General features: G+C 42.8%; 1 protein-coding gene across 1 annotated transcript in view; it reads right to left on the reverse strand.

The window, feature by feature from the left end:
- Positions 1–15,777, reverse strand: part of nudt14 (nudix (nucleoside diphosphate linked moiety X)-type motif 14) — an 86,331-nt gene extending 70,554 nt beyond the window's left edge. Inside the window, exon 1 of the mRNA XM_064925054.1 lies at positions 15,625–15,777. Coding sequence (XP_064781126.1) covers positions 15,625–15,705 — 81 coding nt within the window. The 5' untranslated portion in view covers positions 15,706–15,777. The remainder of the gene's footprint in view (positions 1–15,624) is intronic.
- Between the last annotated feature and the right edge of the window lie 848 nt (positions 15,778–16,625).

Genomic DNA, 16,625 nt, shown 5'->3' on the forward strand with positions numbered 1-16,625 from the left:
GAACATACTTTTGTGCGAAAAGTGCAAATCAATCCCAGAACAGCAGCAAAGGACCTTGTGAAGATCCTGGAGGGCACAGGTACAGAAGTATCTATATCCACAGTAAAAACGAGTCTTATATCGACATAACGTGAAAGGCCACTCAGCAATGAAGAAGCCACTGCTCCAAAACCGCCATAAAAACAGACAGACTACGGTTTGCAACTGCACATGGGGAGAAAAAAAAAATCATACTTTGAGAAATGTCCTCTGGACTGATGAAACAAAAATAGAACTGTTTAGACATAATGACCATCATTATGTTTGGAGGGAAAAGGGGGAGGCTTGCAAGCTGAAGAACACTATTCCAACCGTGAAGCAAGGGGGTGGCAGCATCATGTTTTGGGGGTGCTTTGCTGCAGGAGGGACTGGTGCACTTCACAAAATAGATGGCATCATGAGGTAGGAAAATGTGGATATATTGAAGCAACATCAAGACATCAATCAGTCAGGAAGTTAAAGCTTGGTTGCAAATGAGTCTTCCAAATGGACAATGACCCCAAGCATACTTCCAAAGTTGTGGCAAAATGGCTTAAGAACAAAGTCAAGGTATTGGAATGACCATCATAAAGCCCTGACCTCAATCTCATAGAACAGTTGTGGGCAGAACTGAAAAACGTGAGCAGGCAAGGAGGCCTACAACCCTGACTCAGTTACATCAGCGCTGTCAGGAGGAATGGGCCAAAATTCACCAAACTTATAGTGGGAAGTTTGTGGAAGGCTACCCGAATCATTTGACCCAAGTTAAACCATTCAAATGCAATGCTACCAATTACACTCAATTAGAATGTAAACTTCTGACTGGGAATGTGATGAAAGAAATAAAAGCTGAAATAAATCACTCTATTATTCCGACATTTCACATTTTTTTTATATTTTCCAATTAAGAACATTCAAAACAAAAGTAAAAAGATATTAGACAACGATAGGACAAAGTGACAGTAACAGACGAGCGTAACAAAAAAAATATACAAACATACAATAAGAAAAAAATAATGAGGCATTGGATCACCTGCCGTAGGGTACATATTATACGTTACGTGTGAAACATTATGCGACAATTATATAGAGATTCAATCAATGAGATGTGGGGGGAGATTCTCCATATAGTCAATAAAAGGTTGCCAAATTCTGTAAAATGTCTTTAACTTATTCCTCAAGCAGTAAGTGATTTTCTCCAGAGAGATACAACTAATAACTTCTGATAGCCACATTGCGACTGGCAGGGAGGAATCCAATTTCCATTTAGCAATATTCCTGTTAGCTTTATAGTATGGCTTTGCCTAAGATTGGTGTTAGTAAAGTTGCCCAGTAGACAGACCTCCGGGTCTAAAGTGCAACACCGTGAATTGAGGATATGGTATCGCATACCACCTGCCAGAAACCATGTAGTTTTGAACACTGCCAAGTGGAATGGAGGAATGTTCCTTCATCTGAGCCACATCTAAAACATAGGAAGGAGATATCTGGGTTGAACTTGTGCAGTTTAGATGGGGTGATATAGAGCTGATGGAGGAAATTAAACTGGATCAGTCTGTATCTGGAGTTCAATGTGGATGTAACACCATCCCTGCATAGGTCACTCCATAGATCCTCATCAAGACCAATACCCAGACCTTTTTCCCATCTAAGTCTGGGTTTATCTAGCCCAGTCAGTGTTAGTCCTGACATAAGAGCATCGTATACACAGGAAATGGTCTTGAACAGTGGTTGGTCTGCATGGCAGAGTTCAATAGGTGACATCTTAGGTAGGTTCCATTGTCCCTTGAGAGTCACCCTAATAAAGTTTCGTAGTTGTAGGTAGCTAAAGAAGTCCCTATTAGGCAAGTGGTATTTCTATTTCAGCTGATCAAAAGACATAAGAACTCCCTCCTCGTAACAATGTTCCAGAAGAGTGATCCCCTTATCAGACCATGGTCTAAAGTTACTATTCTGGAAAAACATAGGAATCAATCTATTGTTCCATAAAGGGGTTTTAGGGGAAGGAATCCCCCCTCGTCTGAACAGCTCATGCAGTTTGCACCATGCCAGGACAGAATGTATGATTAAAGGGTTGTCGGTGATGGTTTTTATAGATTTTCTGTCTCATTTGTAAAACAATTCTGCCCCAGTGTCATCATTTACCTCAAGCTTTCAATGTTCAACCATGAAGGAGATGGACCATTGTCAAACCTCTGAGCCAGAAACCTAGACTGTGAAGCCCAGTAGTGCATTCTAAAATTGGGGAGGTTTAAGCCCCCTTGACTGTAATCAATGGTCAGTTTATCCAGGCCAACCCTAGGAGTTTTGCCGTGCCAGATAAACCGTCTGGTCAAATTGTCGAGAGAGGAAAGGAATGCAGCGGGAACACGGACAGGGAGAGATTGAAACAGATATAGAAATCTGGGCAGGACATTCATTTTAATTACATTGATTCTACCCAGTAGAGTGAGAGGTAGGTCCATCCATTTACAAAGGTCACCCTCCACCTTTTGCAACAAACTGACCAGATTGAGTTTATAGAGGTTGTTCAAATTACCATCCACCATTATGCCCAAATATGTGAAGCGCATAGGCGACCATCTAAAAGGAAATTTGTGCTTGATGGTACGATGGTCAAAGACAGACAACGGTAAGATTTCGCTTTTAATCAAAATTGACCTTATATCCAGAGAAAGAACTATAACACTGTAGTAGGATCTGCAAGTAAGAGAGGGAGTGTTCTGGGTTTGTTAGAAATAAGATAAGGTCGTCCGCAAAGGGTGATAATTTATGGGTATGGGGGCCCACCTCAAAGCCATGCATGTCAATAGCGAGGGCAAAGAGGTGGGGGCTAAATTGGACAACCTTGTCTGTTCCCTCTATAAAGAGGGAAAGAGGAGGAAGTAATCCCATTGGTAGCAATCCTAGCTTTAGGAGATTTGTAGAGTGATTTTATCAAACTAGTTTTATCAAACTATTCCAAGACACGAAAGAGGTATGGCCATTTAACCCTATCAAAAGGCCTTTTCAGCGTCGAGGGAGACTGCGACACTAGGTATTTTGTTTTTGTTAGCAAGGTGAATTATATCAAAAGAACCTTCTGAGATTATTAGATGACAATCTATTAATTATGAAGCCAGTCTGATCTGGGTTGACCAACAGGGGAAGACATGACTCGTCTCTTAGATAGCATCTTGGTGACCAGTTTACAATCTGTGTTAAGGAGAGAGATTGGTCTATAGGAGGCGCACTTTAGCAGGGTTTTCCCTTTGTGGATTACAGTAATCACTGCTTGAGAGAAAGACTCTGGAAAGCAGTTGTCTTCCCTGGCTTTTTTAAGTAACTCCATAAAGGTAGGGGACCAACAGCTCCCTAAATTCTTTATAGAACTCTGGAGGGAAGCCATCCTCCCCAGGAGATTTATTAGAAGGTAAGGATTTAATGGCCTCCAACAATTCAGGAACTGAGAAGTGTTCACTCAGGCGTTCGCCGTCTTCCCCTGACAGGCATGGGAGGTTGAGACAGGAGAGAAAGTAGTCGATCTCTGATAGATCATCGCTTGATTGGGAAGAGTAGAGGGCTTCATAGTATTTCTTAAAAGTATTATTAATTTCAGTAGGGTCGAAAGATCTCATTAGTAAGAGTTTCTATAGCATGAATTGTCCTCTTACTTTCCTCTATTGGCATGGCAACTGAAAGCGCTTTGTGAGCTCGCTCTCCAAGCTCGTAATAACGCCGTTTTGATTTAGTGATGTCCCTCTCAGCTTGACATGTGTTCAGAATATTGTATTTAAGTTTATTTACCAAAAGCCTGTAGATCTTAGTCGGGCGTCTTTGGTAGGTTCTCTCAAGCTCGGAGATTTCAGATTCAAGGGCACTCAGTTCCGTGTTCTCTTCAGCCCTTTAGTATAGGAAATTATCTGTCCCCTCAGATAGGCCTTCAATGTGTCCCAAAGAATGAAACTGTCAGGAGCGGAGGGTTTGTTTGTCAAAGTAAAAATATTGATCTGCTCTTTGATGAATGCACAAAATTCCGGTTGCTTTAGGAGTGTAGAATTTAGTCTCCATCTATATGCTCCATTTACCTTGGTAGGAATGGAAATTGCTTAGTGCCCATTCTCCTCTGGTATTATCAATCTGGGGAGATACTCGACATCTAACACTATGAAACAGATGTGTCGAAAGTAAAAAGTTATCTATGCGTGTGTGTCTTGTGTGGGTGTGAATAAAAAGTGTAGTCCCTATCCTGTGGGTGCAACGGTCTCCAGATGTCTAGTAAATTGAGATCTTTTATGAATGACATGGTGAGCTTGCTGGCTTTGGTAAGAAGTGAAGGTTTATCCGAGGACCTATCAAGAACTGTATCTAAACAAAAATTAAAATCTCCAACCAGTAGCCATCCTGGTGGTGCTTGAGAGACCTGAAGGAAGACATTCTGAATAAACGTATGGTCATCGAAGTTAGGAGCATAAATATTCAATAGGGTCCAAGACCTTTTACGTTGAATGTGACATATTTTAGTGGATTAAGCATAGGTTGGGTTAAAAATATTTAACTGAATGGAAATCTATCATATGTAGATAATTACGAAATGTTGGTTTGAACACAGAAGTGACCTGTGTCTCTCTTTTAGGAAGGAAACAATAAACATAGAAAAAAAAGAAAATCCCACAAACCCCGATTGTCAGACTAAAACAACAATCCCAACAATCAAACATGAATACACTTGTAGAGATACGTTGCTGCTCGCTTTCCATCTTGCTTTTACTAGCTAAACCTTGGCGTAAACTAAAACCTGCGAGCTCTAAGTTGAAAACAAATGTTGTGAAGATATTTATGGCTGAATATTTACTGCCCACGGTAAGGGCTGCTTGAGTCTCTTTTCCGAAAGATTAACATAAATGAGAGGGAAAGCAGTGGGCCTAAGCCCACTTATCTGCGTCGCTCAGTGTAAGTCGCTCTGGATAAGAGCGTCTGCTAAATGACTTAAATGTAAAATGTAAATGATATGGACTCAACCAAAATATACTCTTCTGTAAATGTAATAGAACTTACCCCGGAAAGATATGGTTAGTTGAAAATGTACAAATCAATTATAGTGACCGGAAGATATCAGCAGTTCAGTCCGGATAAGAGAAAACAAACAAACTGCATTTTATCCCCCAGAAAGACCGTCCTGGCTCAGACGTTGTTCAGTTCTTTGAGAAAAGTGTGCGCTTCTCCCGGTGTGTTGAAGAGATGGCTTCGGCCTTTGTACTGAACTTTCATCCGCGCAGGGTGGATGAGGTAGCCTGTGATGTTCTTCTCCTTCAGTGCTTTGGCGGCAGGTCTGAACTGCTTGCGACGTCTGGCGAGATACGCGCTCATATCCGGGAAAAGGCTGACCCTCTTTCCATCGAAGGTGATGTCCCCTTTGGCTCTTTTGCGAGTTGCAGTATCTTCTCTCTGTCTTAGAAACGTAGGAACCTGATCAGGACGGCCCATGGGGGGCTCATCTGGCCAGGGTTTCGGCACTGATGTTCTGTGGGGGCGTTCGATTTCCAATAGCTTGGTGAAGTTGATTATGCCTAGGACCTCCGGGATCCATTGAGTGACGAAACGGACCGGGTCACGGCCCTCGCTGTCCTCTTTCAATCCCACCACACTGATATTACTACGTCTACTCTGGTTCTCCATCTGATCTACCTTGTTTTTGAGGTAGGCATTGTCCTTTTTCCAGTTGTATCAAGACCTGGTTATGTCGAGCGATGGTATCTTCAACTCTGCCAATGCGCAACTCTGCCTCAGTCGTTCTCAAAAGGAGATCATTCATGGAGGATTTCAGGTCGTCAATGGAAGAATGGAGTTCAGCCGATATATCAATTTTCATAGTAAGACCTTTGTTACCATCCTGAATTTCCCGGAGGAGAGTAGCCAGCATGTCGGCAGGCTCGCAAGAGGCTGCTGAGAGCAACAGTCTGGAACTGTCTTCTGAGTTATGAGGGCTAATGCTAATCTTGCTAGCTGTAGCGTTATCGTTAACTTGGGAATCAACAACGTTTTGGTCGTCCTTCTTGCCTCTGGTCGGAGGTCCATGGCTCTTTGGGAAGGTAAGTACTTGACAATTTATCAGCCGATGTTAGAATATTGTTTCAACGTTGTTATTTAGGTAAAAATAGAATAACTTTGAAGAGCTCGGTTTGTCAACGTCTGCTCAGCATCACGTGCTCCCGACATTTCACATTCTTAAAATAAAGAGGTGATTCTAACTGACCTAAGACAGGTTTTTTTTTTACTAAGATTAAATGTCAGGAAATGTGAAAAACTGAGTTGAAATGTACTTGGCTAAGGTGTTTAACATTTAACAGTTTGGATATTGAGTATAGACGGAATTATGTTGGGGTTTCCTCTCAATTTTCTTTTGACAATTAGGCTACGGCAAGGGCTGTTCCCTCATCTCTGCTGCTGCCTCCGCCGCATCGTTCTCAATACCAATATGCTGGTTAACTTTGCTATTATTCACATATCAACATAGTGAAAGGCTACTGCAGCACCAGCTGTGCCATCAGAGACTCTGGGTTCGCGCCCAGGCTCTGTCGTAACCGGCCGCGACCGGGAGGTCCACGGGGCGACACACAATTGGCCAAGCGTCGTCCGGGTTAGGGAGGGCTTGGCCGGTAGGGATGTCCTTGTCTCATCGCGCACCAGCGACTCCTGTGGTGGGCCGGGCGCAGTGTACACTAACCAAGGTTGCCAGGTGCATGACTTTCAACTTTCGTCTCTCCCGAGCCCGTACGGGAGTTGTAGCGATGAGACAAGATAGTAGCTACTAAAACAATTGGATACCACGAAATTAGGGAGAAAAAGAGGTACAATTCACACACAAAATTATTATTTTTTAAATAATAAAAATAGGGGAAGCTTGCAAATTCTACAGCGCACTTTAGATCATGTTTCAGAACTGCAGACTGTGACCGTATCCAACCTGGGAGAAAGCACATTTGTTATAAAATAACACTAGATGTATTAGTGTTGCACCATTGTATTACATAATATAACCATATGCAAATTTCAGTTTCACGTCTGAGTGGACTGTGCCATCCGTAATGGATTAGTCCACTGAGACAGGGGCAAATCAGACAGGCGTCTTGTGCACCATAAAAACATATATTTTAAATGCGACTGCTCAACTAAAGAAATCTTGAGTCGACCAAAAGCCTATGGCCCAAACAATCGACCAGTCAACTAAATGGGGTCAGCCCTAGTAAATATATTATAATGCTTGCAAAAATGTCATGCTGAATATGTATTTATGTCATTATCACCAATCAACTGCAATACACAAAAACAATGAATTTACATGCTAACTAGCTACGGTAACCATAACAGAGTTACTGTATTTAGTTAGTATGCTGGCTAGCCCAACTGCTACATCCAAAATAGTGCTTGTAACGATAACAGCCGAGTTCCATCTTATTGACTGTGTTACAGTCCAAACAACATGGAGGCCTGTTATAAGAACAACGTTTATTATGAAATTTACAGACAAATCATTACAGAATCCTGGTCTCTCAGCCTGTATCTTTGGTGCAACTTTAGCAATGCTTGCTAGCTAAGTAGCTAAACCTGCTGCATCTGAAATAAAGCGTATCCCCGATAACAGAAATATAAAGCCTCAGCGACTGTCCATGCAACCACCCAACACGAGGTATTTGGAACTAAAAAAAGTAGTATGATGTTTACAAGTAATTCAATATGGAAATATAGGCTATTTGGAAAAGGCTCAATAGCTGGTGGGAGTGGTTTTGCTGAATAGAATCATGGGAGTTTGAACATATTGCAGTAAGCCGTCTATAAATATCGTTCTATAGCAGTGGTCATCAACCGGTCGATCGTGAGTGTTCCCATTTTGAACCCTTTCAGGTGTCTGAAGTTTTTATTTATTTATTTGACTAGGCAAGTCAGTTAAGAACAAATTCTTATTTACAATGACGGCCTAGGAACAGTGGTATAATGTTACGAGAATTATGTTCTCAAGGTTCATAACCCAATTTAATTATCATTACTCAGTCTGCAAACCAGAATTTGTAAGATACTGGTCGATTGAAACAGAGGCCCAGCTAAAAATAGTCAAAAAGGTTTATTCACGAGAGCGCTGGTCTGTTGTACAAAAACATTCATTTTATACTGGCTTCTTACGCACATACTTTCACACACAAACATTAGGTATCCTACGCACACACTGTCCTACCTAACCGACAAAGATTAGGGACCATGAGAAGTACTCCCTGTCCTTTCCCAAATCTCTCAGTGGCCCCCAGCCAAGGTCGGCACCGAATCTTGCTCAGACAGTCTGTGTTTAAGACACTTTAGAGACATATTGTTATATTGTTTTACCCTAATTCTGACTAAAACTACACACATCAATAACAATAATATGATGATTCTAATCAATTACATACATTCATATAGTTTCAGGGTGGAATATTCTAATCACTCATTTAAACATAAATTCCATCCACAGATAACTGCCTTGCTCAGTGGCAGAACAGATTTTTACCTTGTCAGCTCGGGGATTCGATCTAGCAACCTTTCGGTTACTGGCCTAACACTAACTACTAGGCTACCTGCCGCCACAAAATGTACAAACTCTGCCTTCTCGGAGAGCAAACCAAGTGCACTATAGGCCTACCACTGGATAATCGGATGGCTCAGATTACTGTGTCTGCAGTAACTTAGCAGGTATAAAAGAAAGCTACAGCAAAGTTGATACTGCGAGATTTCAAAACCATGACTAGAGAGAGACTGTCAACAAACACAGCAAAGAGCTGAGTGAGTTCGTGTTTAAGTTCTTATTTCGGCACGGTCAATAACTTATTCAACCATTTTATATGCAATTAAAAATGTGTGTTTTTCCTAATTCCACTCACTCTACAATCAACCCTGCAGCTGTAATGAACGAGTAGGAAAGCGTATCAATAGGCTTGCATTATTATTAGCAGCTTGGGTCTATTTGAATATCGAGAAATATTTAACTTTCTTTTTTCATAGGAGTAACACCATGAATTTGTTTATGAGGCAAGAATAATGCGGTGCGACTCAAGTTTCAAAATCAGCTGGAAGACTGTTTCCCTTTTTGTTCATTGTCAGCAGAGGAAAGGGAGCGGGACACTGCGCTCTCCCTTCGCTGAGACTGACCATCAGATGTAGGGACCATCAGCCCAGTAATACACTGCTCAAAAAAAATAAAGGGAACACTAAAATAACACATCCTAGATCTGAATGAATGATTCTTAATACTTTTTTTCTTTACATATTTTGTTGTCAGCACATCCAACTCACACAAAAATTAACAATGGAAATCAACTTTATCAACCCATGGAAGTCTGGATTTGGAGTGAAAAACCACAGTACAGGCTGATCCAACTTTGATGTAATGTCCTTAAAACAAGTCAAAATGAGGTGCAGTAGTGTGTGTGGCCTCCACGTGCCTGTATGACCTCCCTACAACGCCTGGGCATGCTCCTGATGAGGTGGCGGATGGTCTCCTGAGGGATCTCCTCCCAGACCTGGACTAAAGCATCCGCCAACTCCTGGACAGTCTGTGGTGCAACGTGGCGTTGGTGGATGGTGCGAGACATGATGTCTCAGATGTGCTCAATTGGATTCAGGTCTGGAGAACAGGCGAGCCAGTCTATAGCATCAATGCCTTCCTCTTGCAGGAACTGCTGACACACTCCAGCCACATGAGGTCTAGCATTGTCTTGCATTAGGAGGAACCCAGGGCCAACCGCACAAGCATATGGTCTCACAAGGGGTCTGAGAATCTCATCTCGGTACCTAATGGCAGTCAGGCTACCTCTGGCGAGCACATGGAGGGCTGTGCAGCCCCCCCCAAAGAAAAGCCACCCCACACCATGACTGACCCACCGCCAAACCGGTCATGCTGGAGGATGTTGCAGGCAGCAGAACGTTCTCCACGGCGTCTCCAGACTCTGTCACATGTGCTCAGTGTGAACCTGCTTTCATCTGTGAAGAGCACAGGGCACCAGTGGTGAATTTGCCAATCTTGGTGTTCTCTGGCAAATGCCAAACATCCTGCACGGTTTTGGGCTGTAAGGACAACCCCCACCTGTGGACGTTGGGCCCTCATACCACCCTCATGGAGTCTGTTTCTGACCGTTTGAGCAGACACATGCATATTTGTGGCCTGCTGGAGGTCATTTTGCAGGGCTCTGGCAGTGCTCCTCCTGCTACTCCTTGCAAAGGCGGAGGTAGCGGTCCTGCTGCTGGGTTGTTGCACTCCTACGGCCTCCTCCATGTCTCCTGATGTACTGGCCTGTCTCCTGGTATCGCCTCCATGCTCTGGACACTGCTGACAGACACAGCAAACCTTCTTGCCACAGCTCGCATTGATGTGCCATCCTGGATGAGCTGCACTACCTGAGCCACTTGTGTGGGTTGTAGACTCCGTCTCATGCTACCACTAGAGTGAAAGCACCACCAGCATTCAAAAGTGACCAAAACATCAACCAGGAAGCATAGGAACTGAGAAGTAGTCTGTGGTTATCACCTGCAGAACCACTCCTTTATTGGGGGTGTCTTGCTAATTGCCTATAATTTCCACCTGTTGTCTATTCCATTTGCACAACAGCATGTGAAATTTGTCAGTGTTGCTTCCTAAGTGGACAGTTTGATTTCACAGAAGTGTGATTGACTTGGAGTTACATTGTCTTGTTTAAGTGTTCCCTTTATTTTTTTGAGCAGTGTATATTTAAATGTATGCTCACTCAGCTGTGCCTCACATGTTAAACTGATCTATTACCGATGTGGTCATATTGCCTACCTCAAAACGTTGAAATATAATTGTAAAAAATGGTGTGAAGAACAATGCATTGGCAGGGAAATTCAAGCAATTCCAATATGCTGTGATAATATATTGGCCTATAGCCTACTGCACAAACCTCATTGCTACAGTGCTGTTATTCATTGGTTAATGTTGCATATAGGCTTACGTTTGAGTAATTTAAAATTCTGAGTGATCGATCTCGGCTTGCATATCAACTCAGAAAGTAATCTTGACTCAAAAGGTTGGTGACTACTGTTCTATAGATTTTTGAGCATCTATTTAAAATATTTACCGTTGTTATTAGAAAAGGACAACTTGAGCAACATATAGCTTGGAGTTCCAATATGATCAGAAAACTAGATGTTTCATATAGGATTGTTGAAAATGACTGTCCATAATTGTATTGGATTAGTAATTTACAGCATTTGCAGGCACTCTTATCCAGATAGTAGTGAGTGCATACATTGTCGTACTGGTCCCCCCTTGGGAATCGAACCCACAATCCTGGGGTTACAAGCGCCATGCTATACCAACTGAACCATCTCAGGGATCCTACTTGAATACGTCACAGAGAAGAAATGCATAGTTTTGATCATCACCAAACAGTCAATAGACAAAATACAATTACTCAAACTGTGTATGACATCACTAAATATTTCATAATAACAACTCAAATGTTAAAAGTGGGCAGAATTGTTCTTTAAGGTACTTTGCATTGAGCAACTACTGCACCTTGTCAACAATGACCTCAAATACTAATCTGCACAATATTCAGTGTTTCCCCTATATTCCCACTGTAATCAGCATATACTCTTCAGATATTGTAATTCAGTATGATGTCTGTATTTTGTTTGTAAACTCAGCAAAAAAGAAACATCCCATTTTCAGGACCCTGTCTTTCAAAGAGAATTTGTAAAAATTCAAATAATTTAACAGTCTTCATTGTAAAGGGTTTAAACACTGAATCCCATGCTTGTTCAATGAACCATAAACAATTAAATGAACAATGTGCCTGCGGAAAGGTCGTTAAGACACAGACGGTAGGAAATTAAGGTCACAGTTATGAAAACTTAGGACACTAAAGAGGCCTTTCTACTGACTCTGAAAAACACCAAAAGAAAGATGCCCAGGGTCCCTGCTCATCTGCATGAATGTGCCTCAGGCATGCTGCAAGGAGGCATGAGGACTGCAGATGTGGCCAGGGCAATAAATTGCAATGTCCGTACTGTGAGATGCCTAAGACAGCACTACAGGGAGACAGGATGGACAGCTGATCGTAATGATCGTACTCGCAGTGGCAGACCACGTGTAACAACACCTGCACAGGATCGGTACATCGAACATCACACCTATGGGACAGATACAGGATGACGACAACAACTGCCTGAGTTACACGAGGAATGCACAATCCCTCCATCAGTGCTCTGTTGTAATGTAGGTCCTCACCAGACATCACCGGCAACAACGTCGCCTATGGGCACAAACCCACCGTCGCTGGACCAAACAGGACTGGCAAAAAGTGCTCTTCACTGACGAGTCGCGGTTTTGTCTCACCAGGGGTGATGGTCGGATTTGCATTTATCATTGAAGGAATGAGCGTTACACCGAGGCCTGTACTCTGGAGCGGGATCGATTTGGAGTCGGAGGGTCCGTCATGGTCTGGGGCGGTGTGTCACAGCATCATCGGACTGAGCTTGTAGTTATTGCAGGCAATCTCAATGCTGTGCGTTACAGGGAAGACATCCTCCTCCCTCATGTGGTACCCTTCCTGCAGGCTCATCCTGACATGAACCTCCAACATGCCAATACCACCAGCCATACTGCTCGTTCTGTGCGTGATTTTCTGCAAGACAGGAATGTCAGTGTCCTGCCATAGCCAGCGAAGAGCCCGGATCTCAATCCCATTGAGCACGTCTGGGACCTGTTGGATTGGAGGGTGAGGACCATTCCCCCCAGAAATGTATGGGAACTCGCAGGTGCCTTGGTGGAAGAGTGGGGTACCATCTCACAGCAAGAACTGGCAAATCTGGTGCAGTCCATGAGGAGATGCACTGCAGTACTTAATGCAGCTGGTGGCCACACCAGATACTGACTTACTTTTTTTTTTTTTTTACCCCTTTTTCTCCCCAATTTCGTGGTATCCAACTGTTGTACTAGCTATCTTGTCTCATCGCTAAAACTCCCGTACGGTCTCGGGAGAGACGAAGGTTGACAAACTACCTGCCCTCCAGGACACATACACCACCCGATGTTACAGGAAGGCCATAAAGATCATCAAGGACAACAACCACCCGAGCCACTGCCTGTTCACCCCGCTATCATCCAGAAGGCGAGGTCAGTACAGGTGCATCAAAGCTGGGACCGAGAGACTGAAAAACAGCTTCTATCTCAAGGCCATCAGGCTGTTAAACAGCCACCACTAACATTGAGTGGCTGCTGCCAACACACTGACTCAACTCCAGCCACTTTAATAATGGGAATTGATGGGAAATGTAAAATATATCACTAGCCACTTTAAACAATGCTACCTAATATAATGTTTACATACCCTACATTATTCATCTCATATGTATACGTATATACTGTACTCTATATCATCTACTGCATCTTTATGTAATACATGTATCACTAGCCACTTTAACTATGCCACTTTGTTTACATACTCATCTCATATGTATATACTGTACTCATTTCCAGCTACTGTATCTTGCCTATGCTGCTCTGTACCATCACTCATTCATATATCTTTATGTACATATTCTTTATCCCCTTACACTTGTGTGTATAAGACAGTAGTTTTGGAATTGTTAGGTAGATTACTTGTTGCCTATGCTGCTCTGTACCATCACTCATTCATATATCTTTATGTACATATTCTTTATCCCCTTACACTTGTGTGTATAAGACAGTAGTTTTGGAATTGTTAGGTAGATTACTTGTTGGTTATTACTGCATTGTCGGAACTAGAAGCACAAGCATTTCGCTACTCGCATTAACATCTGCTAACCATGTGTATGTGACAAATAAAATTTGATTTGATTTGAAAGTCATGCGTCCTCCGATACACAACCCAACCAGCCGTACTGCTTCTTAACACAGTGCGCATCCAACCCGGAAGCCAGCTGCACCAATGTGTCGGAGGATACACCGTGCACCCAGAAACCTTGGCTAGCGCGCACTGTGCCCGGCCCGCACAGGAGTCGCTGGTGCGCGATGAGACACGGACCTCCCTACCTAACCCGGATGACGCTAGGACAATTGTGCGTCGCCCCACGGACCTCCCGGTCGCGGCCGGTTACGACAGAGCCTGGGCGCGAACCCAGATGGCACAGCTGGCGCTGCAGTACAGCGTCCTTAACCACTGCGCCACCCGGGAGGCCGCGACTGTTACTTTTGATGTTGACCCTGCATTGTTCAGGGACTCTATTCAATTTCTGTTAGTCACATGTCTGTGAAACTTGTTCAGTTTATGTCTCAGTTGTTGAATCTTATGTCCATACAAATATTTAAGTTTGCTGAAAATAAACGCAGTTGAGAGGACGTTTCTTTTTTTACAAAACCTTTTGTCTATTGCATGCTAGCAGCACATTCTAATGAGAGAAAATTCAGGGTATGTGTAAATGTACTTGGCAAATGAAGGTGATTCTGATCTCAGAAAAGGTTGAGTGAATGTGATGAAACATTGCCCACCCCAAAGGCAATCACTGCTAAAGAAATCACAGCAGAAAAATGTAGCATTCTTAGAAAGGTCAAAGTAGAGGCTAGAGGCCAGACACTGTAAGCCTACATGTCATTGACCTGAGTATAGCTTTCAATTAAGAGTGGAAACTGCCCAGTGTAAAGAATGGCAACCATGCAAAATCTGGTTCCAATAGGGTAAGTAACTAAATTTGCATAATTGCTTGTGACCAGAACTATAGCCCAATCAATAAACACACACTCAACCACAAAGATAGTCATGGTCGTTTAAGTGTAGCCAATCCATCTTCCAAACGATGTAGCTAGCTACCCAAATAGAGCAGGTACTAGTGGAATCAATATACCCACACATTCATTTTAATACCTGGGGGAATTTAGCTAACTACAGTAGCTACATAGGTAGCTGCCCTTTAGATTTAGTATTTAGGGAGATCAACATTTTAACATAATTTGTAGGCCATAAAATACTGGTGGGTTCGAGTCATAAAAGTGGACTTGTGAGTTTCCTGGTTATATCCAAATCAATCACTGGAAGTCGAATAGGTTTGCATGTTCAGCATAGCACCCAAATGCTGCATCAACATCCGACCTCAGTCCCACAACAAGCTAGCTAGTTGACGAGCCAGGCTAGCCATCTCTCCGTTTGACACATCTCAAGGTCTTGCCCAACTAGCACCAGAGCTACTGTGCCACTCAACCATCACCAACAGGGGAAATTCAGATATTATAGTGGTCAGGTTGTCAATTTCCAGCAAGTTAGCCAGCTAGCTAACTAGCCTAATGTAAAGCATGTGCTCGACATGAGACAGCAACTGATATGCTAGCTAACTACTATACTTGCTTGAATATTTACATTTCATGCAATTGATTTTAGTAAATATTTGGTGGCAGTGGTGATGCAGAGTTAATAAAGACGTTAAGTCGATAAGTATGGTCATTTAAATATGGTGTGCCATCTTTTTATGAAGGTTACGACGTTGATGCTGCACAATAAGGCAATTGCAAAATGAATGGGGGTTGGGCAACTAGCAATAAAAATACATGGTGTCCGCAATTCATGCTGGATGATATAACGCGAGTGGGCTATTTGGACTCACCTGGCTATAGTGCACCCTGAATGGTTTTAGATAATTGGAGCTGGTGCACGGAACGACCTGGATATCATTTATCTGCTCCATAGTTCAGACTGCTAGCTGCCCACCGGTGTTTCTCACCACAACAGAAAGCACAAACCGCAGGTCGTAGTGGAGAATAAGACAAATGCCTACGGATGCCTAGTAAGGACAAAATAAAAAATAAAATACTTTCTTCTTTTTTTAAGTCACAAAATTAAAACAGGTTAATGAAAACGCATTGGATGATGATGAATATTGCATAAACCAAAGTAATAAAAATAAAGATAATAATTTTCATGACAACTGAATGACAAGTGAGTGGGATTAAAACGATATGCAGTGCTTCATATAGTATAATAGCAATTAAACTCACTAGCACAGTGGTGCCTCTACCTATTGTTGGCTGGTGTCCCTTTCGCGCCGACAGAAGTTCTTCGCGCACTTTGCATGCAGGATGTTTGCCGCGCGCGCCTGGCAACTGCAAGTGTCCTCAAGGCGTGCAGCTATACAGTAACTTTCCCGCCGTGACCGAAGGATTATAGATTAATTTCACTTGACTCACCTCCACCTCCGCTTTATGTCTGAAATCGTCTCATAGGAATTTGTAGAGAACTTCGAAAGCTGTTCAATTTAAGTCACGGGTAGCACACCTGGCTACCGCTGCTTGATAACCTCTTGGCTGTGGCAGCTATCAATGGTTATGTTCTTTGTCATGGACTAAAGTGCAGGAGGCTTTGTTTCACCATAGAGACGTTTTGCCCAGGGGATTTTTTATTCAATTGTTAAAGTAGCCTAACAAGTGATAGAAACAAATCAGACTGATGCACAAATCTGTCCCATCCAAACAGAATTAAGTTAGTGACTTAATGGAGGGGCTTACCGGGGCTGAAGCCCCTGGGCCCAGGCCCGTGGGGGGCCCAACAGACAGTAAAAAAAGTATATATATTAGGGAAATATATACAGTATATATTATATATGTAGTA

This window comes from Oncorhynchus masou, chromosome 19 (genome assembly GCF_036934945.1).
Source record: "Oncorhynchus masou masou isolate Uvic2021 chromosome 19, UVic_Omas_1.1, whole genome shotgun sequence".
NCBI lineage: Eukaryota > Metazoa > Chordata > Actinopteri > Salmoniformes > Salmonidae > Oncorhynchus > Oncorhynchus masou.